This window comes from Panthera tigris, chromosome D2 (assembly GCF_018350195.1).
Source record: "Panthera tigris isolate Pti1 chromosome D2, P.tigris_Pti1_mat1.1, whole genome shotgun sequence".
Lineage (NCBI taxonomy): Eukaryota > Metazoa > Chordata > Mammalia > Carnivora > Felidae > Panthera > Panthera tigris.
The window spans coordinates 37,283,178-37,304,280 of record NC_056670.1 but is presented as its reverse complement, the minus strand read 5'-3'; the positions used below and the strand labels follow the sequence as shown (position 1 = coordinate 37,304,280).

Sequence of the window (21,103 nt, the reverse complement as noted above, 5' to 3'; positions counted from 1 at the left end):
TTGCTCCCAGCACTCAGCGTGCCCTTCGGCCTGGAGCCCAGTTTCTGGGCCTTCGCAGGGGGCATTGGCTGGATGCCAAGTCTGCCTGTCAGCTGAGGCAGGAATCTTTTCTAGGCACTGTTCCGAGTCAGCGGGCCGGACAGGAGAAGCTCTGCTCCCGCCCCGGCAGTTCCCAGAGCTGAAACGCTCCGCTCCTTCTCCAGTTTGTCTGGCTTCTCAGACAAGACCACTCCCCACCTGGCCAGAGGAGGCCGGGTCTGTGGCCTTGGCGGTCCTGGCCTTGAGGTGCCGTTGGGAGGGTCTTATCTCCCCCATGGTCTGATGAGTCCCCTTGGGATTGACCCCGTCTCTGTCCAGCAGCCGCCTCCTGGCAGGGTCAGCCGAGGTTGGCCTTCTAGCCAGGCTGCCTCCCTAGTCTCGGAACTGTCTTCATTGTGCTCAGCTGAGGAGGGGGTTCCTTTTCTTTCTGACAGACTGTGTGTTCTCTACACTGTTCCTTTCTCTTTGTTCCTCCCTCTTCACTGACCCTCTTTCCTGGCTCACCTCACCCCACCCCTGCCGTTCTACCCTCTTCTCTGGAGTGCATTTTGTGGTGAAAAGAGGGCTTTGGGGGGCCTGTTAGGGTCTTTGCCTGGCTCTGGATGCTGCCCTCTCTGCAGCTTCCCCCTCCCTGAATGGCCGTGTCCACAAGGGCCTCCCTGTCTAGGGCTGCTGCACCAGCCTCTGGCCGCTGGCTGACCAGGTCCCGTGAGGGCTCACTGCCCTCAGGATGGGAAGGAACTGCCTGGGGCAGCTGGTCCCTGCTACTGGGAAGCTGTGGGGCACCGCTGCCTATCACAGAGGTTCTTCTAGATGACAAGTTATGTCCCAAGACCAGCCTCTCTGGCAGAGCTCCTGTCCCATAGAAAGGCCAGCTTGGTCACTCAGGCTGGCAGTGGCTTCCCGTGTCCCTGCCTTCCTGCTGTACCTCTGACTTGCAGTATTGTGGCGCTGAGCTCGGTGTGGGGGCGACAGAGTGAGAGCCGCGTGTGACGGGGGGGGGGGGGGGGGAGGAAGTACTGTTGGACAGGGAGGACAAGCAGGGGAGCGCGAGGGCGTTCCAGGAACTTAGAGGCTGTCACATGTTGCCCAAATAGAAGAGACCAGTGTGCTCAGGGTGGGCTGCCCGCTCGGGGAACATTGCCCTCTCCCTGGACCCTGGTGAGCCTCTGCTGGGTCTTTCTTGTTGGCTTCGTGCCTGGCCCCAGTGAGTGTCTCGTGAAAGCCAGTCCCTCTCTTCCCGAGCCTGTGGCCCCACGCTCCCCCAGGGCGGACAGAAGGAGGTACGTGTTGGGGGTGCTGTGGCAGAGTAAGACCTGGCCCTGGCAGGCACAGCACGGTGCAGAGCAGGAAGCCCTGGAGTGGCCATGGGAGACCTGGGATGGAGTTCAGCTCCTGGCTGATGGGTGGGACCTGGGACCAGTCACTTCCTGGGCCCTGAGCACCCTCATCCGAATTATCCGGGGACCGGATGAAGGGACCTCAGCTCCCAGCTCTATTGCGCTTTTAAAATACTCCTTGTTCTTCTCCCCTCAGTAAAACCAAGTCTTGTGCTTCTTGTGTTTCTCACATGGACACGGTGTTTGGGGAGCGAATTCATTTTGGAGATGAACAATTGGGGGAGAGGGTGGGAGCTGCCTAACACCTGGGGCTGGCCTCCAGTGTGTCACCTCAGGCCAGAGTGCAAAGACCTTTCAGTGACACCATATGGAAACACGTTTCTTATATCAAACTATTAACATATAAAACACCGAGTAAAGTGTTAATTTAAGTGTTATCGTTAAACCTACTATTTATAATAAATTCTTGACATCTTTAATAGCAGTAATCAGTTTTCAAAAAAATGGCAAACTAGACAGACTCCCAACACTGCATGAAAGTGGGGAAAATCAAAACCGAAATGCTTTGAACTGATGTTGGGAAATGTGAGGTCTGAGCCCGAGCATACCAACCACCGTGTCACTCTGGGTTAAGGTGTACTTTCTGTGCAGACTTTTTTCCAGCTTCTCCTGGGTCTGTACTCGAGAGAGGAGGGGTGATTGTGAGATGACTCCGTGTACTTTCCTTTCTTTCCTCATCCTTGTCTGTCGTCTGAACCTTTGGGATCTTTTTGAACGTGTGTATCAGGGGCTGCGCGTCCGGCTCCTCTGCGGAGGGTGAGCCGTGGAGTCCGCAGAGGCCTTCTTGCTGTGTTGGTCGTCTTTATTCTTTCTGCAAAGAGGAGGGGATTCCCGGCACAGACATCAGTGCCTGCCTCTTGTGTCCTGTTTGTACTTTGCTTCTGAAAGCCCTTGAGCCGAAGTGGGATTCCTCCTGCAGTAGATGCTCACTGTGTCCTTTGTCGTTTTCCCCGTGTTTTCTAAGGGTTAGAGAGACGCAGAGGGAGCTTTCTACACAAGAGCTTCCAGGTGTTTGACTTGAAACTGTAGCAGAGCATGTAATGCTTTGAGGAGGTGTCAAGATGCAAATGTTTCAGATTTTGGCTTTTTTTTTTTTTAACGTTTATTTATTTTTGAGACAGAGAGAGACAGCATGAACGGGGAGGGTCAAAGAGAGAGGAAGACACAGAATCTGAAACAGGCTCCAGGCTCTGAGCCATCAGCCCAGAGCCTGACGCGGGGCTTGAACTCACAAACCGCGAGATCATGACCTGAGCCGAAGTCGGATGCTTAAGCGACTGAGCCACCCAGGTCCCCCTCAGATTTTGGCTTTTTAAACAAACTGAGAGACGCAGGATTTCACCAGCAAAGATGCTGGTGTATGTTCAGATTTAAAAATAACTCCGTGTGCCAGAGCATAAAAACCAGTCTTGCAGACACAGAGGGTTGGGAATTATCATGATCGACGTCTACACCCTTCACTGCAGTCAGTCCTTGTGTCGTTATGTTTTGACAGGAGAGCTCTTGAGAGACACACGATACGTGATGTGAGCCTTGCGAGTGGCAGGGAGGAGGAGCCTGGAGCAAGCACTCCAGGGGAGGCATTCCACCTGCGCCACTGAGACCTCGGCCACACGGCACAGGGGCTGGGGTTCTGGTCCAGGATCTGCTCTGTGGGGCTGGGAGAGTTTGGACTGGACCCTACCTAATGTCACTAGGCGTCTTGAGTATGGCTGTGGGACATGGAGTCACCGGGGGTGCAGGTGCATGGCAGGGGTGTGTTGGGATGGGCTCAGGCTAGGATCCCATGTTTCCCCCCATCCAGCTCCTGAGGGTTCAGCCCAGCTCCTGCACTGGCTGGAGGGTGCTTCTCACCCGAAGGCTCACTAACTACCCTGTCTGCTTGCCCCTTGACCCCACCAGATGAAAGACACGGTGACAATGGATGCTGGGAGAGCCAACAAGGAGGCTGAAATCCTTCGAAAGCAATGCAAGGCTCTGTGCCAGGAACTGAAGGAAGCCCTCCAGGAGGCGGACGTGGCCAAGTGCCGGCGGGACTGGGCCTTCCAGGAGCGGGATAAGATCGTGGCGGAACGGGACAGCATCCGGTACGGGGAGCCCCTGGGCTGGTGGTGTGGGCTCTCATCTCTCCACCATGCTCTGGGTCTCTGGGGATGGTCGGAGTCACTTGCCATATGTCCAGGTAAGGTGGGAGTGACCGTCGTTCCTCCCTTCTCACCTGAGGTGGTGCCCCAGCCTTGCTTCATAGCGTTAGAAGTGTCTGCTGCAACCTAGCTGTCTGCGTATGCGTGGAGACTGGGTGAGACCCTCCCCCTGCCATGAGGTGGCACAAAGACAGGGTTTTCTCTTAGGGGACTTCTGATGAAATGGACATATCAAAAATGCACTCTTTTAGTTGGTATTCTTTGGGCACCTGCTGTGTGCCAGGATGGTGGGTCCCTCATACAAGGACACCCTGGGACTCCTGGACAGGTGTGGTGCCCTGGAGGGGCCAGCGCTGTGGGGGCCACGGCAGCTTTGTCGGACAGGGCAGCAAGGGAGGGTCACAGTTAGAATGGTGAATTCCAGGGTCACAGTTAGAACTGTGATGGGGGCTTGCAGGGCACTGGGGGAACAGGTGTGGAGTCTCCCCAGAAAGCATGAGCTTGAACTTAAGCTCGAGTGGAGGTTTTCCAGGTGGAGGAGGGGGATGGGTGTTACAACCTGAGGAAACATGAACAAAGATGTGTGGTTTGCTCAGGGCAGGGACATGCTCGTGGACTTGGGGGAGTCTCAGGAGAGGTGGCTGATGGGGTTCCTGAGGACAGGCTGTAAGGGCCTCGAAAGGGAAGCCCAGGAGCGTAGCCTTAATTCTTGGCAGGGGTAGAGCCACGAGGGGCTGTGGTGGTGCTGGTGGTGATTTGGTCATTGAGAGTTTGCGAACGATCCCTGTGGTTAGAGACTGACGTCTACCCGGGCTGCTCAGGAGATGAGGGTTCAGGGTTGGAGGGATTGGGGGCCATGGAGAGGTGGGGACCAGCCCTTAGGTGCCATCCTATGACAGGATGCAGTTCTGGAGGTGACCCAGAGCACGCGTTCCCTGGCTGCCAGGTCACCTATCCCTACCTTCTCTGAATGGCTGAGGTGGTGCTGGGGCCCCAGGAGCCACGCATCCTTTGGTGGGGAATTGTCAGGCCTGCACTTTGCACTTACCTGCACAGAGACTGCACAGGGCTGCAGAGACGATGGAGACATTATTGCTGTCCGAGTTGGGGGCTCAGTCTGGTTGCAGGGTGGGAGACAGCTCTAGAAAGGCCTGCATGGGGGTAGTTATGAGGCATGTGGTAGGGATAGCAGGGCCTGCCCGGTGGGCTGCGGCTATGTTGAGGGCAAAGCAGTGGGAAGAGCACTGGATGTTCAGAACCCGTTGCCCAATAACTGCAGAGGTGTCTCCTTCCTGGTCCTCAGCGTCTTTTCTGTCCCTGGATGGGGTTGGCCTGGGTGGTCTCCCCTCCAGATTTTCCAGCACTCCTGTGCATTTGGAGGCAAGGCAGGCACCTGGGGTGTCTGGGGGATAGGCCGTGAATCCTCTGCCCCCTTACCCTCACGGTGACCTTGGCCTCTGCCCTCTCTGCCAGGACGCTCTGTGACAACCTAAGGCGGGAGCGGGACCGGGCGGTGAGCGAGCTGGCCGAGGCCCTGCGCAGCCTGGATGACACTCGCAAACAGAAGAATGACGTCAGCCGGGAGCTCAAGGAGCTCAAGTATGTTGGGGCAGGTGCCTGCGTGGGGGGACAGGGTGGGCGCCTGCCTGGGGGTGTAGGGGCCCCTCTGCGGGCAGGGCAGGGTCGTCTGTCCCTTCACAGGCTTATTACTCTGTCGGCCTGTAGAATGGGTCTGAATGCCACCTCCATGCTGAGAGGTAATTAGACATTCTTAGGCCATCACAGAAGATGGCAGCCCTTTTGTGAGCACATGGAGACGGGCAGGCACCGTGTGCAAAGGTACATAGGAAGGAAAGTCTCTATTCAGAGGCAGTGCATTTGGGGACAGGCATGCATGTACTGTCCATTCATTCATTCATTCATTTGTTCCCTTTCTACCTCATTCATTCACCACCTCTAGGATTTACCAAGCGCCTGCTGTGTATGGGCCAGGCCTGTGGGAGGCCCTGGGGGAGGCCCTGGGGGAGCTGAACAGAGGACCAGGTCTCTGTCTGTGGGGCTCACAGCACACAGGAGAGACAGACAGTAGTCCGTTCTGCCTGTGTCGTGCGAATGCCCATGTGAGAGAGACTGGGGTGTCAGGCAGCCTCCCCTCGGTTATAGCACTGCACCCAGGGTTGTGATTCAGGACATGGTGACCCTGAGCAATGGACTGAAAATACAAAGATCAAAGTTAAAAGGAGAGATTGGCAGAACCCAGGAGCTGTCACTGTAGGGTAGAACGAGGCTGTCCTGAGAAGCAGTGGCTGTCTGTTCTGAGAAACTTGCTCAGCTGCTAGAGTGGTATAGGGTGGTGAGGAGCGTGAGTGTGAGTGTGCAAGCCTCGCTTGCTCGAGCAACGCCTTTCACACGGAGTGACAGCTTTCCCTTCCTCCCCATTCAGTAACCTCTAACATGAGCCAACCAGCTTTAGTTATTAGATGAAAACCCAGAACCTCTTGGGCTTGAGTACTCTAAAGAAAATCTCAGGGGCTAAGAGGCAAAGTGAAGCACTCTCTCCAGAGACCCACCTTGGGTCTAGCAAGTGATGGAATCAAATTAAGGTAAAGCCTGGCCCCTGGGGGCTTGAGCTCGGGAGAAAGTTTTGCATTTTAATTGAGCTGGAATTGCCTGGAGCTTCTAAGGAAGTCAAATTCCACTTGTTGTTCTGCACGTTTGAATTTGCACCTCCTCTTTGTTAAGCTTTCTAACTGGTGCTGCTGCTCAGGGACCCCCCAATCTGCAGAGGCAGCAGACATGCCCCGGGGGATGAGAGATGAGCAGGTGCAGTGAGCATTAAACACAGAGCTTCAGGCTGCACAGGGCTAGTGGGGGTCGTGTCCAGGGAAGGAGGCTTTGGGGCTCTGCCTTGAGGCTGGGTGGCATTCTGGAGCCGGCCAGTGAGAGCACAGCCCAGACAGAGATGTGGACCTGCAAGCCGGTCCATTTGAGAAGGAACCAGAAGGAGGTCATGAGTATGCCCCAGAGCCCAGTAGGCAGTACCGATGAACTGTAAAGGCTGGATGCGGGTTTTAGGACAAGGGGTTTCAGGTGCAAGTTCCTGGGGGATAGTACAAAGTTTCTGAGTCTTTTTTCATCTCGTAACTGGGTCTTTCTTAGAGCTTAAGTGTTTGTATATTGGTCAAATCCAACTTACTGATTTTTAATTTCTAATTTTTTAATTTTGTTGTTATGTTTTTATTTATTTTGAGAGAGAGAGAGAGTAGGAAAGGGGCAGAGAGAGAGGGGAAGAGAAAATGCCAAGCAGGCTCCACGCTGTCAGTGCTGAGCCAGACTCGGGGCTCAATCTCATGAACTGTGATGTCATGACCTGAGGCGAAATCAAGGGTTGGATGCTTAACTGACTAAGCCACTCAGGTGCCCCAATTTTTAATTTTTAATTGAGTGTATGATGTCTAAGGACCCTTAACGCTTCATCTCAAAGATTTTCTCTTGTATTTTCCTTTTAAACGTCTTACAGCTTTATTTTATACATTTCAATGTGTGATACGTTTTGAGTTACTTTTTCTGTAAGATGTGACGTGTAGATTGGGGCTCAGTTTTTTTTTGGGTGTGCAGGCGCTCCAGCGTCACTGGTCAAACGCTGTCTTTCTTCTGCTGAAGTACTTTAGTACCTCTCATACTTTGTGGGGGTGTCTCTGGACTCTTCATTCTGTCCCAGTGATCTCTGTGTCTGTCTTCCTGCAATTCTGCAATGTCTCCATTACTGTAGCTATAAAAAAAGTCTTAAAATCGAGTAGAGTTGATTCCTCCCACTTAATGTTTCATTTTCAGAATTGTTTCAGCTATTCTGATTCCTTACCTTTCTCTCCCTGTGTGTTTTAGAATAATCTTGTCTGTATCCACAAAAAAGTGTTGCTGGCATTTCTCAAGGAATTGTATTAAACCCTGGGTTAAGTTTGGGAAGACTTTGACTGTTTTTTGAATAAACCTCTATGAAAATGCCTTGATAGCTAAGAAGCCTTGGCGTGCGGCTCCAGATTTATTGGGAAGCTGGCATGGAGTGTGAGAGGGAGAGGAACCTCCTTTGGCTCTCACGGTGGCCTTCCTGCCTTCTGAGCTGTGACTTGGGTGGGATGTGTTGCCTCCCTGGGGACCATCGTCATAGCCCTCTCTGTTCCTAGGGAGCAGATGGAATCCCAGCTGGAGAAAGAGGCTCGGTTCCGGCAGCTGATGGCGCACAGCTCCCACGACTCGGCCATCGACACAGATTCCATGGAGTGGGAAACGGAAATTGTGGAGTTCGAAAGAGAGACGGTGAGCTGCCTTGATGTCTTTACTCCCTTTGAACGGGGGGTGGGAGAGGATGCCCCCCTTGTGGGGTTCCCCCATTTCTCGGCTGTCAGTTTGGGGCTTTGGCTTTTCTTGCCAGGGTGCGTGCATCCTTTCCCTGCCCTTGTCCAAGCTGGGTTGTGACAGGTTGGTGTCCGTGGCCCCTCCAGCCGCGGCTGGAGACAGTGCATGGAGGGCAGAGGGCAGAGCAGGGCTCTTCTGTAGGGACGTGTGTCTGCAGTAGCTGGAAGGGGCACATGGCAGCTGCTCCGGGCTTCATCCTGTGGTCTGAGTGCCCCATCAGACATGGTGAAGGAGCAGTCCTCACAGAGAAGCAAGTGGCTTGAGGTTTCAGAGTGAAATGTTTCTAATCACTGCTTTATAAAGTGTGCGGCTACTGCTCTTTTGACAGGAGGATATTGACTTGAAGGCACTTGGGTTCGATATGGCAGAAGGTGTGAATGAGCCTTGTTTGCCGGGGGACTGTGGGATATTTGTCACTAAAGTGGACAAAGGAAGCATTGCTGATGGCCGCTTACGGTAAGAGTGGAGGAGGCCCAGGCTCTGGAGGGAAGGGGGGCCCTCTGACTCAATGCAAGGGACCCAGGGAGTCAGGTGGCTGTTAAGTGAGTGCACCCCAGGGTCTGGGGGACTCGAAGGCTCAACCGCTAACATTACCCTTAAAGGAGACTCTGTGACTCATGGGGGCCTTTGCGTCTGACCTTTCCACAGGCCCCAGGTGCTGCCCTTCACTTTTCTAGGTAGGAAAAGGCTCAGGCAGTATGGGTGAGAGTTTAGGATGTGCGTTGCATGCCCATGCCATGAAATAGCAACGAGAATAAACTACCGTTTGCTAAGTGCTGGTTTAGGCCCCTTGTATAATCAATTCATTAATTTTTGAAATCCAGTGAGGTAGGTCTGTACTCTGCTATTGGCCCCATTTTACAGATGAGGACACTGAGGTGTGGAGGCGCTAGGTCACACAGCTAGTAAGTGGTAGGGCCAGGATTGGCACCCAAGCAGCCTGGCCCCAGCATCTGTGAGTGTAGCCATTTGAGCCTGCTGAAGAGGAGATCTTTCTGAATGTGTGTGCGGGGCAACTGCTTTCTGGCACTCATCTCCTCAGACTAGAGCGGTGGGGCCTGCCCACTGGTCCCAAGGCCTGAGCAGGTGCTGACCTGGCTGTGCCCCTCCTCAGGGTCAATGACTGGCTGCTGAGAATCAACGATGTGGACCTCATCAACAAGGACAAGAAGCAGGCCATCAAGGCCCTCCTCAACGGGGAGGGGGCCATTAACATGGTCGTGCGGCGGAGGAAGTCCCTGGGCGGGAAGGTGGTCACACCACTGCACATCAACCTGAATGGACAGAAAGGTAGTGGGCCTGCCAAAGTGCACAGAGCACCTCAGATGGCGGGGCAGACCCCTTTTTTGTGCAGAGGGGATGCTTCTGAGTTACTGATGCCGTTAAATGCAGTGCGTGTGCATCCCTGGCTGGGGGCCACCCGGGTCCTGGGTCTTGCCGGTCTCTGGGTGTTTGATTCACCAGACCAGATGTCACTGAGCCTCCGGGTGGTCTGACCTGGCCCGGGTGTTGGGACGGGCAGGTCGCAGTCTGCGAATGTTCCCTTCTGAAGGGAATGTTGCCTCCTGAAGACAAGGTGGGAGGACCAGAGGGCCCTGTGACCGGCGTGGGGATTAACTGGATATTCCCCATGTCTGCCCTGTGGTTCACAGACAGCGGCATCTGTCTGGAGAATGGCGTATATGCTGCTGCCGTGATGCCTGGAAGCCCGGCCGCCAAAGAGGGGTCCCTCGCCGTGGGAGACAGGATTGTGGCGGTAAGCCTCAGGGCCGGGCTGTCTGCCCCACATGGAGAGTAGATGCGATTTGAGAGATTGAACAGGAAGTAACGAACAGAGATTTTATGTTAACCTTGTTCGTTAAATGGGAACAAACTTTTTTTTTTCTCATAGTGTGTTTCCATTGATAGTAGAAAATCAGGAAATAGAAACTTTAGGAAGAAAATAAGAATCCTAATTGCTACCACCTATAGATAACCTTTATGAACATTTTAAATGTATTTTTCTGTAGCCTTTATTCTGCACATGAATCTGTATTTAGGTCAGTTTAAAGAAGATAGCATCTGCATGTGATTTTTAAAAAAATCTTATTAAACATTATGTCCATTACTTTTTTTTATCACCAAAGTAAGACATGTGCCATAAAATAGTTAAGCAATACAGAAATGTAGAAAGTGGTAGTCCCCTCTTTTCCTTTTAATCTTGCTCCTGGAGATATTCTTTGCCCCCACTTGCAAGATGTGCTCCCAGCAGACCGTATGTCTCTTACAGATCTATATACACAGATAAAGATTTCTGGTGTTTGTTTGCTTTTTGTTTTTTTAATTTTTAACGTTTATTTATTTTTGAGAGACTGAGAAACAGCACTAGTTGGGGACGGGCAGAGAGAGGGAGACACAGAATCTGAAGCAGGCTCTAGGTTCCGTGCTGTCGGCGCAGAGCCCGACATGGGGCTTGAACTCATGAGCTGTGAGATCATGACCTGGGCTGAAGTCAGATGTTTAACCAACTGAGCCACCCAGGCACCCCAGGTTTTTGTTTGCTTTTTAAGCAAATCATTTTGCGATTCCACATCATGGATACCAAATTGATCCTCATTACTTTTATCTACCTCATGGTATTCAGTTGTGCGGTAGTTTAAAGCATGCCCCCGTTGTGGACAGATACATTGTTTTGAGATTCTGCCATTGCAAACCACCCTGCCATGAACTTTACCTGTGTGCACAGACCTTTGGGGGACACCCAGTGGCATCCCTGGTGATCAAATCCCAAAATGCTGTAAGATTATGAAGTCTAATTTAGTATTTCTGACTAACTCTTTAAGATCAAAGACACACACACACACACACACACACACACACACACACACACAATCCCAGCTGTATAAAAGATGCACATGATGATAACCTTTTTCTCTGGTTCTAGACTCCTCATCTACCAGTTCCCATTATTCTGTTTTCTTCCAGGAATATTCAAAACATTTATATCTCCCTCTTTTTTCTTTTGTTTTCTTTCTCTTTCTTTTCTTTTTTCTTTCCTTTCCTTTCCTTTCCTTTCCTTTCCTTTCCTTTCCTTTCCTTTTCTTTTTTCTCTTTTATTTTCCCTTCCCTTCCCTTCCCTAACCCTAACCCTAACCCTTCCGTTCCCTCTCTTCCCAGGTGTGATCATAATATTCTCACTTGCTAACCTCATTTTTTGTTTCCCACAGCGTGCCCTGGAGAGTCTTCTGCATTTACATCTTTAGATCTGCCTAGGTCATTTCAGTAACTGCATATTCCTTAGGGGCAGCTGCTCAAGCCATTAACCAGCAGACAGGACACCTTTGCAGTGCAGCAAGGCTTTTGCTCCATCCCTCCATGGGGGCCCACGGGGTGAATTCCTGGGTGGGGGATTGCGGGATCAGTGGGCATAAGCAGTTAGTATTTGACATGATCTTTTCCCATGTGGTCAAGGAGATCGTGGCCTTTTTGATCCCACCTGCAGTGCGTGGGGGAGTGCATTGCTTTGCATCTTTGCCAGTGTTTTTCAGATTTTGGGGGATGCCAGAATTTAAAACCAAGATGGCCATTGTGAAAAATGATAAGATGTGGAAAATTATGAAGAAAAAACCCAGCCAAATTAATCTACCACTCCAAAATAATCACTCTGCCTATTTTTTTTAACTTTTGATTTTGAAATGATTACAGAAATACTTCAGTTACAATATTAAATAAATAGTATTAAAAACTAAATAAAGTGGTGAAGGTAGTACAGGCGGGTCCTATGTATGCTTCATGCAGTTTTCCCTAATGGTTATGTTTTGGATGACTATATAATATCAAACCCAGGTGATTGATATTGGAACCGTGTGTGTTTATTTCCACGTCATTTTATTATCATGATTTAAGTGGCAAAAAATTTGAGCTACAGAGCTGTTCCACCAGAACAAAGATTTCCCTCCTGTTACCCCTTTATAGGAACATCCACAACCCTGCTCTCCACACCCCCCATACATAACATCTGGCAGTTAATTTGCTCTCCATCTGTATAATTCTGTAATCTTGAGGACATTATATAAGTCAGTATGTGGCCTTTGAGATGGGCTGTTCCACCAAGCATGGTGCCATGAGATCCATCAGGTGGCTGGGGGCCCCGTCAGTGTGTCCCTGTTGGTGCTGAGCAGTATCGCATGGTCTGGTGGCACCCCAGTCTAACCATTCACGCTTGCACATACGTGTGTTTTAAAGATTGGGACACATCTGAGAGAAATGGGGACAGAGGTTCAGGCCTAAGGGATTGTGAGAATCTTTGTGAACAGTTCACAAAGGCCTTTCACACCATGATCTCCTCTTCGGTCTCCTCCTGCCCCAGGAGGCAGGCATGTTCATCTTCCATTCTGTACGTGAAGGAGTTCTGAGCCGTGGTCCTTTGTCACACAGTAGGCAGCAGTGGAGCCTGGTTGATCCCCCAGGATGCTTGGTGTTCTGGTCCCAGTCAGACAAGCAAGAGAGTGCTTGCCCCGAGAGCAATGCCCCGAAAGTGATTGTAAGCCTTCGTCTTTTCTTTGCCTCGAAAGCCGCTAAACTGGATTCCTCAGGCCTTCATCAGGGAGGGCCTGTCTCCCCTTTGCTGACTCCAGACTTGGGCACCACTTGTATAGAATCAGGCCCACTGTCCAGAATGGGCAGGCAGAGACCCTGAGCTGGGTGTGGGCCTGACAAAGCTCTGTTTGGCCCTAGATCAATGGCATTGCCCTGGACAACAAGTCTCTGAATGAGTGTGAATCTCTGCTACGTAGCTGCCAGGACTCCCTGACCCTCTCCCTCCTGAAGGTAAGGGCCCCTGCCCCACACCAGCTGCTCTCATCGGCTGCGGGGCAGGCAAAACCTCAGCTCCATACACCCGAGCTGCTACTCTGCATCCCTGGGATCCTTGTATAAAGGGTATTGATTTACAGAGTGCAGGATGTGCATGAACCCTGATCCTGGTCTCAAAACAAAAATGGGGTGACTGGGTGGCTGAGTCAGGCATCCAACTCTTGGTTTCAGCCCAGGTGATGATCTCACGGTTCGTGGGTTCGAGTCCCGCATGGGGCTCTGTGCTGCAGCACAGAGCCTGCCTGGGATTCTCTCTCTCCCTCTCTCTGTGTCTCTTCTCTGTTCTCTCTCTCAAAATAAACTTAAAAAAAATTTTGTTAAACAAAAACAAAACAAGACAGCTATGAAGGACATTTTGAGGACAGTGGGGGACATTCAAATCTGGACTAAATAATTAGATGATCTTAGGAACTTGATCTTCCTGGGTACAGTGATGGTATTGGGGTTTATAGAGGCAAATGGCCTTATTTAGGGGACATGCTAAGGTTGTTAGGGGTGGGATGTCATAATATTTGTCACTTTCAAATGTTTGCAGTATGGATAGATACAGTTTGGTAAAATACTGTTGAATCTAAATGGTGGGTTTATGGACATTTGTTGTACTTTTCTCTCAACTTTTCTGCATAGTTGAAAAGATTTATAATAGAGACTGAGAAAAGTGGGCCCATCCACTTCACTGAGAGATGTTTTTAAAAACTAATTATCTTAAAATTAATAGACTTTTTGGGGCAGTTTCAGGTCTATAGAAAAATTGAGCTAGTACAGAGAGTTCTCCTATTCAACCCTTCTGCTTCCCCTGTTAGCATCTTGCGTTAATGGGGTTCATTTGTTGCAATTGATGAATTATGATGAATTGATGTATATATGACATACATATTTTAAACGTTTATTTATTTTTTGAGAAACAGAGTGAGTGGGGGAGGAGCAGAGAGACAGGGAGACGCAGAATCTGAAGCAGGCTCCAGGCTCTGAGCTGTCAGCACAGAGCCCAATGCAGGGCTCGAACTCATGAACCATGAGATCATGACCTGAGCCGAAGTTGGACGCTTAACTGACTGAGCCACCCAGATGCCCCATCGATGAGCCAATATTAATATAATAGTATTCTTTTTAAGTTTATTTGTTTTAGTAATCTCTACACCCAATGTGGGGCTGGAACTTACGACCCTGAGATCAAGAGTTACATGCTCCACCGACGGAGCCAGCCAGGCGCCTCTGTAATAGTATTAAAGTCCATAGCTGAAATGAGGAGTCACTCTTGGTGTTGTACATTCTGTGGGTTTGGACATGTGTATCCACATCATAGTATCATAGAGAATAGTTTCACTGCCCTAAAAATCTTCCGTGTTCCTCCTAGTGCTCCCTTCCTTCCCACCCCGCACCCCCCCCCCCCCGCTGCCCCCCCCCCCCCAGCCCAGCCCCTGCAACCACTGATCTTTATACCGTCTCCGTAGTTTTGCCTTGTCCAGGATGTCATATTGCTGGAATCACACAGTATGTAGCCTCTTTGGATTGGCTTCTTCTGCTTAGTAATACGTATTTGAGTTTGCTCCATGTCTTCTCATGCCTTGGTAGCTCATTTCTTTTTATTGCTGAATAATTTAAAATCATGTGAATGTGCTACACGATACAGATTTTTAGTAACGAATCCTTTTTCATTTGACAATTAAAAGAGAAATACAGGCAGGGCACTGCGCAGGCAAACTGCAGATAGCGCTCCAAGTCCCTCTCTCCTGCGGGTTCACGGCCGGGTCAGGAGAGAGCGCCGGTCAGGGAGAGGTGTGCGTGCGCATGCGCCTCGCGCTAGCTGTCTCTGGGGTGTGTGTGGCCCCTGCGGGGACGGCGTTCGGTGGCAGCACCAGGCTCGGCGGTCTTTCCCGCTATTTCTCACTCCCTGTAACCCCCACACAGGTGTTCCCTCAGAGCTCCTCGTGGAGTGGCCAGAACATCTTCGAGAACATCAAGGACTCTGATAAGATGCTGAGCATCCGAGCCCACGGCACCGAGGTACAGGCCCAGAATAAACGGAGTCTGTTGCAGCACAATAACTCCACACAGACGGACATCTTCTATGCAGACAGGCTGGAGGAGAGAAGGGAGCCGGGCCCCCCAGGAGGCAGCAGCTCTTTCCTGCACAAGCCGTTCCCTGCGGGACCCTTTCCCGTCTCCCCCCAGGCCTGTCCCAGCGCGTCCGAGCGCAGCCTCAGCTCCTTCCGCTCAGACACCTCCGGGGAGCGTGGCTACGGGCTGGTGGATGTGCGCAGCCGGCGACCGCTGCTGCCCTTCGACACAGAGGGGGGCCCCTGCGGGGCGGCAGAGGCCCCCCTGGATAAGACAGAACCTGAGAGCTCCAGCAGCGGCGGGACCTGGCCCAAGGCTGTGCTCGGCTCCGCGGCAGGGCCCGAGAAGCTCTCTGTTTATAAGAAACCAAAGCAAAGAAAGTCTATCTTTGACCCTAACACTTTCAAACGCCCCCAGACTCCCCCCAAAATTGACTACCTGCTCCCAGGCCCTGGGTCTGCTCACTCTCCCCAGACCTCTAAGAGGGTGGGGCCTCTGACGCCCCCAAAACCTCCCAGGAGGAGCGACTCCATTAAGTTCCAGCACAGACTGGAAACCAGTTCCGAGTCTGAGGCTACTCTGGTCGGCAGCTCCCCGTCTGCCAGCCCCCCGAGCGCACTGCCCCCTGGCGTGGACCCCGGGGAACTCACGCACACCTCACCCCCTCGCAAGGCCAGAGTCCGCATTGCTTCCAGCTACTACCCTGAAGGGGACGGGGACTCCTCCTATCTGCCTGCCAAGAAGTCCTGTGACGGGGACCTCACCTCCCAGAAGATGGACGAGCTGGGGCAGAAGCGCCGTCGTCCAAAGTCAGCTCCCAGCTTCCGGCCCAAGCTGGCTCCAGTAGTGATTCCTGCTCAGTTCCTGGAGGTAGAGCTCAATCCTGGGGTGGGGGTGAAGGCGTGGGGAGGGACCCTGAACCGGTGTCCCCAGCTTCATGTTCAGCCCTGGCTCCTTTGCCTTCGTTCTAAGCACCTACTCGAGGATGGGGTACCTGGTGGGTGCCATGAGAAGGAGCCCTCCTTAGGAGATTGGAAAGTAACGTAGGGGGCGTGCATGTTAGTGGCCATATGATGCCAAGACAGGAACACTTTCTTGGGTGTGGTGTTTGATTTGCTTTTCCAACAAGAAGCTTTTGAACTGCACAACAAAAGCAAGTGACATGGCCCTGCCTGGAAGGGTCTTGGGAACCAAGACAGCACTTGTGAGTCTGTCACCGGCAGCAGGAGGTGGCGGGCAGCTTGTTTGTGTGGGTATGGTAGTCACTTTCAGATGGGAGTGATTGCTGTGAGCTGGAGAACAGATCCATGCCACTCTGTGGACAAAGACCCTGGCACAGGCATGCATGTTTTGAGGAGCTGTCACATCTGTGCCAGAGGCACCTGTGCATTCCACCTCCTGCACATAATTTGTTTACTTGAGAGAATGGATTCTTTCTCTGGGGTTTTCTTCCAGAGTAGTTTTGAAGGAGGTTCTTCCCTTCCAGGAGTATAAGGCAACATGAATGAGCAGTGACCTCTCCCAACTGTCCCGTCATGTGTCCGAGTGGGAGAGCGAGTACGTAGGGGACAGACTTGCAGATGCCTGTGCATTTCCATTTCCAGCCACTGTCTCTCATCTTTGGCCCTGCAGGAGCAGAAGTGTGTCCCGGCCAGTGGAGAACTCTGCCCAGAGCTTCAGGAATGGTCCCCTTACTCACCAGGGCACCCCAGCAGGCACAGCAACCCCCCATTCTACCCTGGCAGGGCGTCTGTGGGTGAGTTGTTGGGGCTGGGGAGGAGGGTCCATAGTGGGCTCACGGGGCCCTGTATGAGATCTGTATGAGCACTCTCCCAGGGAGAGTGGAGTCAGTCATGTCAAGGTGCTACTGTGTGTCCTCAGCCTTGAGGTCCAAAGATCTAGCAATGACTTCCCCTCTCTGAGATGTTTAATCTTCTATCAGAGACATTTCTTAGCTTTTCAGACCACCTCTCCATCAGCCTGGGAAATAGGAAGCCATAAAGTGAGTTCTCCCATTTTACAGATGCAGAAAGCCAATAGTTTGCACAGGTCTGGGGCAGGCTGGGTGCTTTGGGGTGATTGTTCTTACCCAGTCCATTTCTAGGTACTGTTCCCCGGAGTATGACCCCGAGCACCACTGTGAGCTCCATCCTGAGGAACCCCATCTACACTGTGCGTAGCCACAGGGTTGGCCCATGCAGCTCTCCGCCTGTGCCCAGAGAGGTCGGCCCCCAGGGTTTGCACCCCAGGTATGTAAAGTCACCCCCCACTTACCTGCACGCCAGCCGGCCAAATTCGTGTGCACAAAAAGCTACTGGTGCACAGAGTGGCCCATGGGCAGAGAAGCGTCCCTGCCAAGCTGAGAAGGGGCTGGTTAGAGCAGCGCTGGGACCCCAGGAGGAGTGAACTTTAAGGGTGTTCTCTTCATTCACCAACAAGAAGCTTGAAAAGACATTTAAAGGTGCCTGCGTGGCTTAGTCAGTTAAGCGTTCACCTTCGGCTCAGGTCGTAATCTCATGGTTCATGGGTTCAAGCCCCACATCGGGCTCTCTGCTGTCAGCACAGAGCCTGCTTTGGATCATCTGTCCCCCTCTCTCTCTCTGCCCCTCCCCTGCTGGTTCTCTCTCTGTCTCTCTCTGTCTCTCTGTCTCTCTGTCTCTCTCTCTGTAAAATAAAGAAAAGGCATTTAAAGAGAGAGTGATGGCAGCTGGTGCTTAAGTGCTCACATGCCAGGCACTGTGCCGGACCATTTAAATCTCGTCTCTTTTGGGGTGCCTGGGTGGCTCAGTAGGTTAGGCGTCCAACTTCGGCTCAGGTCATGATCTCACGGTTCATGAGTTCGAACCCCGCGTCGGGCTCTGTGCTGACAGCCCAGAGCCTGGAGCCTGCTTTGGATTCTGTGTCTCCCTCTCTCTCTGCCCTTCCCCTGCTCGCACTCTGTTTCTGTATCTCTCAAAAATAAATAAACGTTAAAAAAAAAATTAAAAAGAAAACAAACAAACCTCGTCTCTTGTAATTGCCACAGTGACCTTGCGAGCTAAGGACTGTTGTTGTCTCTGGTGTATAGATGAGGAGACTGAGCCTTAAAAAGTGAATGGACTGGCTCAGGGTCACCCATTCCTTCATTCGGTTGTTTGACAGGTTTTAATTTTGCACCTACTATGTGGCATGGACTGTACTAGTTCCAGGAGACTATACAGTGGAGGACTAAACCAGTGAGCTTCTTTTCATGTGGCCTTTATGTTGGCGTGTGGGAGGCAGAGAGAAAAATGAACAGAGTGATACCAGGTGATGTTGAGTAGCTCTGAAGACCGCAAAACGGAGCGACCAGCTAGGCTGTGACTTGGAAGAGGGTGGACAGTTAGATTGGGTGGGCGGGAGGGCCCTACGGTGGGGGCAGAGTGGGGATGCTACCGGGATCCAGAGGCTGAGATGAGGTCAGCTACATAAGACCTGGGTGGAGTCTCCAGGAAGGAGGGCCGTAGGACCCACAGTCCAGGCACCTGGGAACAGTGCAGTAGGCTGGCACAGAGTGGGGAGCTTGGCACGGGTACAGTGAATCAGGAGAAGAGCACAGGTTATAGGGCACAGATCCTGTAGAGTCTGTAGCCATGATGCAACGTTTGGAGTTTTTCCTAGTTTAGGTTTTAAGCTGGGAAGAGAGATGGTCTCATTACATAGCTAGAAAAGGACATTGTTGGGCCTGATTGGAGGCCCCTGCTACGGGTGATGCCTGGGCTCTCTGCCCTCCAGCGTCCTAGGCAGCTGTCCTGAGTGAGGTATATAGGTTCCTCTCCAAGGTCCTTGGTGCCCATCCAGCCTCCCCCACCCATCCTGGAGGAGAGACACCACTTCTCTGGGCACAGACAGGATTCTGAGCCTGTTTTTTCCCGGTAGAGCCCAGTCCTGGTCCAGGGCCAAAGTGAGTATGCCACTCCTCTACCTTCACAGCCCTTTCTCTGTAGGCAGGACCCTCACTGGGTGCCGCCTCTGGGTATGGCAGTCTGTTGTCCCCAGCTAATGGCAGGTGGCTTCTGGGCCTCCCTTCTGTGGGCTCAGGGATGTGTTGGGCCAGGCCCGCTGCTTGTTTCTCCCCAGCGGCTGGGTCTGGTTCTGGTCTTCTCCTGATGCCTCACCTGTCTGCTTCTCTCGCAGCGTCCAGCATCAGGGACGCCTGAGCCTGGATCTGAGCCACAGGACTGGCAGCGACTACTCAGAGATGAGAACCTCTCATGGGTCCAACTCTCTGCCCTCCAGCGCCCGCCTTGGTAACTGTGCCACTGGAACCTTCTCACCTTAATGGGGCCTGTTTTCCTCTCTGCCTGCATCCTTGTGGCCAGGCCTCCCGGTGGCCTGCCCCCATGGGCCCTTCTCTGCTCCTGGGGCTGAGCTTGGCTCCACATTGCACTCAGAGTCATCTCCCTTAGCCTTCTGTGTCTCTTAGGCCTTCCCTAGCAGCCACGTGGTTGTTCCAGGTGACCCATGGCGCCCACGAGCCTTACTCTCTGTCCCTGAGCCTGTCAGCGATTCCGGGGGTTTGTATCACTGCTCACTTGTGGGAAATGGAACCCAGAGAGAGAGACTGGCAGTTCCCTCACATAGGCATTCCGGTGGTGTTGCTTCCAGCCATGTGGGGTGGAGACAAGCAGTTCCTTCTGTCACTTGGGTTACTGTCCTTGTCCAGGGCTAGGAGTGAGATTTGTGGGATTCTGCTCTGGAGCGGTCCAGGCCCGCAGTTTACTCAAATACTGGGTTAATATCTGCTTTCCTAGACCGTTTCACATTTAGGCACCCTCAGGGGTAAGTAGCAGGGCCTGCTTTGCATTTGTCCTGACTGTGCCTCTTTCCTAACTACTGAAGGGGTGGTGAAGGAGCAAGGGGTGGTGTTAAATCACAGCCCTGAAGTTTTGTCCCCTTGTGGAACCACAGGGTCTTCGAGCAACTTGCAGTTCAAGGCGGAACGCATTAAAATCCCTTCGACACCAAGATACCCACGGTCTGTTGTGGGCTCCGACAGAGGTGAGGACTCAGCACTCCCCTCCTCTCCTGCTAGCTGACTCCAGCCTCATTGTGTGCATTGTCTGGGTGCAGCGGGCAACCTCCTCCTCATCCCAGCCAGTCCGTGCATGCCTCAGGCCTGGTGATACGGGGGATAGAGAGGCCACGCAGAGCCCGGCACCTAAATTCGAGACCATCTGGTGTGGCCATGGTGTGGAGCCAACCGTGTGCCTGGATCACATCTCCCTCTTGGTCTCGGCTACAGGAGAACGGAGATGTGAGACTGCGGCCCGAATTACTTTGCACCTCTCCCGGCAGGTTCGTTGTCACATTCTGAGTGCAGCACGCCTCCCCAGTCACCCCTGAACATCGACACCCTGTCCTCATGTAGCCAGTCCCAGACCTCAGCCTCCACGTTGCCCAGGATTGCTGTCAACCCCACGGCCCTCGGGGAACGGAGAAAGGACCGGTGAGCGGGACCGGGCATCTGTGCCGTGGGCATGGCAGTGGGCGGTGTGTCCCTGCAGGGGGCGGGGCTTGTTGGGAGAGGCAGCAGGTGTGGGAGGGTTCTGACAGGGTTGATCCCAGGGCCAGGCTGCTTTGGGTCACCTAGCGTTCTCTGGTGTGTTGCTCCAAAGCTTCACCAGGAAGCCCTGCCACGGGGTGGTATGCGTAGGGGGCAAAGTGAGGGGCAGATAGGCTGCTTCCGCTGAGTGTCCACGAGAGGTGGTGAGCTGTAGCAAGTGATACTGGACCACCTGGTGGTGACGATGCAGTGGCACCGTTCACTGCTTCCCTGGCCCTTGATGAAGCACTTCCGTGTCACAAGTCAGGAAATGCTCACAGTGACCCCATGAGCATCGTTATCACCGTCATCATCATTATTGGCTCTGTTTTACAGATAAGGAACCTGAGGCCAGAGGTTGGAGTGAGGGGTCTGTGGTCACGTGATTGGTGGCCAGCCCACCTTTATGAGAATCAGGTCCTGTCCTTACTCTTTGCTTTTTGGCCTCAGGACACACCTGCATCGCTTGCTCCCTCGTTCCCAGGCTTTTTTTTTTTTTTTTTAATTAAGTAATTAATTTATTTTGAGAGAGAGAGAGAGAAAGAGTGCTCATGCACATTTGAGCAGGGGAGGGGCAGAGACAGAGGGAGAGAGAATCCCAAGCAGGCTCTGCACTGTCAGCGCAG

General features: G+C 52.5%; 1 protein-coding gene across 7 annotated transcripts in view; it reads left to right on the top strand.

Annotated features, from left to right (window-relative positions):
* DLG5 (discs large MAGUK scaffold protein 5) overlaps window positions 1–21,103 on the top strand; it is a 126,141-nt gene that overhangs the window by 80,968 nt on the left and 24,070 nt on the right. For 6 of the 7 annotated variants that reach the window (XM_007095620.2, XM_042959823.1, XM_042959824.1 and 3 more), the window contains 13 exons: window positions 3,342–3,526; window positions 5,057–5,182; window positions 7,768–7,900; window positions 8,328–8,455; window positions 9,114–9,289; window positions 9,652–9,755; window positions 12,716–12,808; window positions 14,765–15,784; window positions 16,547–16,670; window positions 17,019–17,163; window positions 19,070–19,182; window positions 19,844–19,933; window positions 20,231–20,381. In XM_007095620.2, the coding sequence (XP_007095682.2) occupies window positions 3,342–3,526; window positions 5,057–5,182; window positions 7,768–7,900; window positions 8,328–8,455; window positions 9,114–9,289; window positions 9,652–9,755; window positions 12,716–12,808; window positions 14,765–15,784; window positions 16,547–16,670; window positions 17,019–17,163; window positions 19,070–19,182; window positions 19,844–19,933; window positions 20,231–20,381 (2,588 nt within the window). The remainder of the gene's footprint in view (window positions 1–3,341; window positions 3,527–5,056; window positions 5,183–7,767; window positions 7,901–8,327; window positions 8,456–9,113; window positions 9,290–9,651; window positions 9,756–12,715; window positions 12,809–14,764; window positions 15,785–16,546; window positions 16,671–17,018; window positions 17,164–19,069; window positions 19,183–19,843; window positions 19,934–20,230; window positions 20,382–21,103) is intronic. The other variant, XM_042959829.1, reaches the window with a different exon arrangement.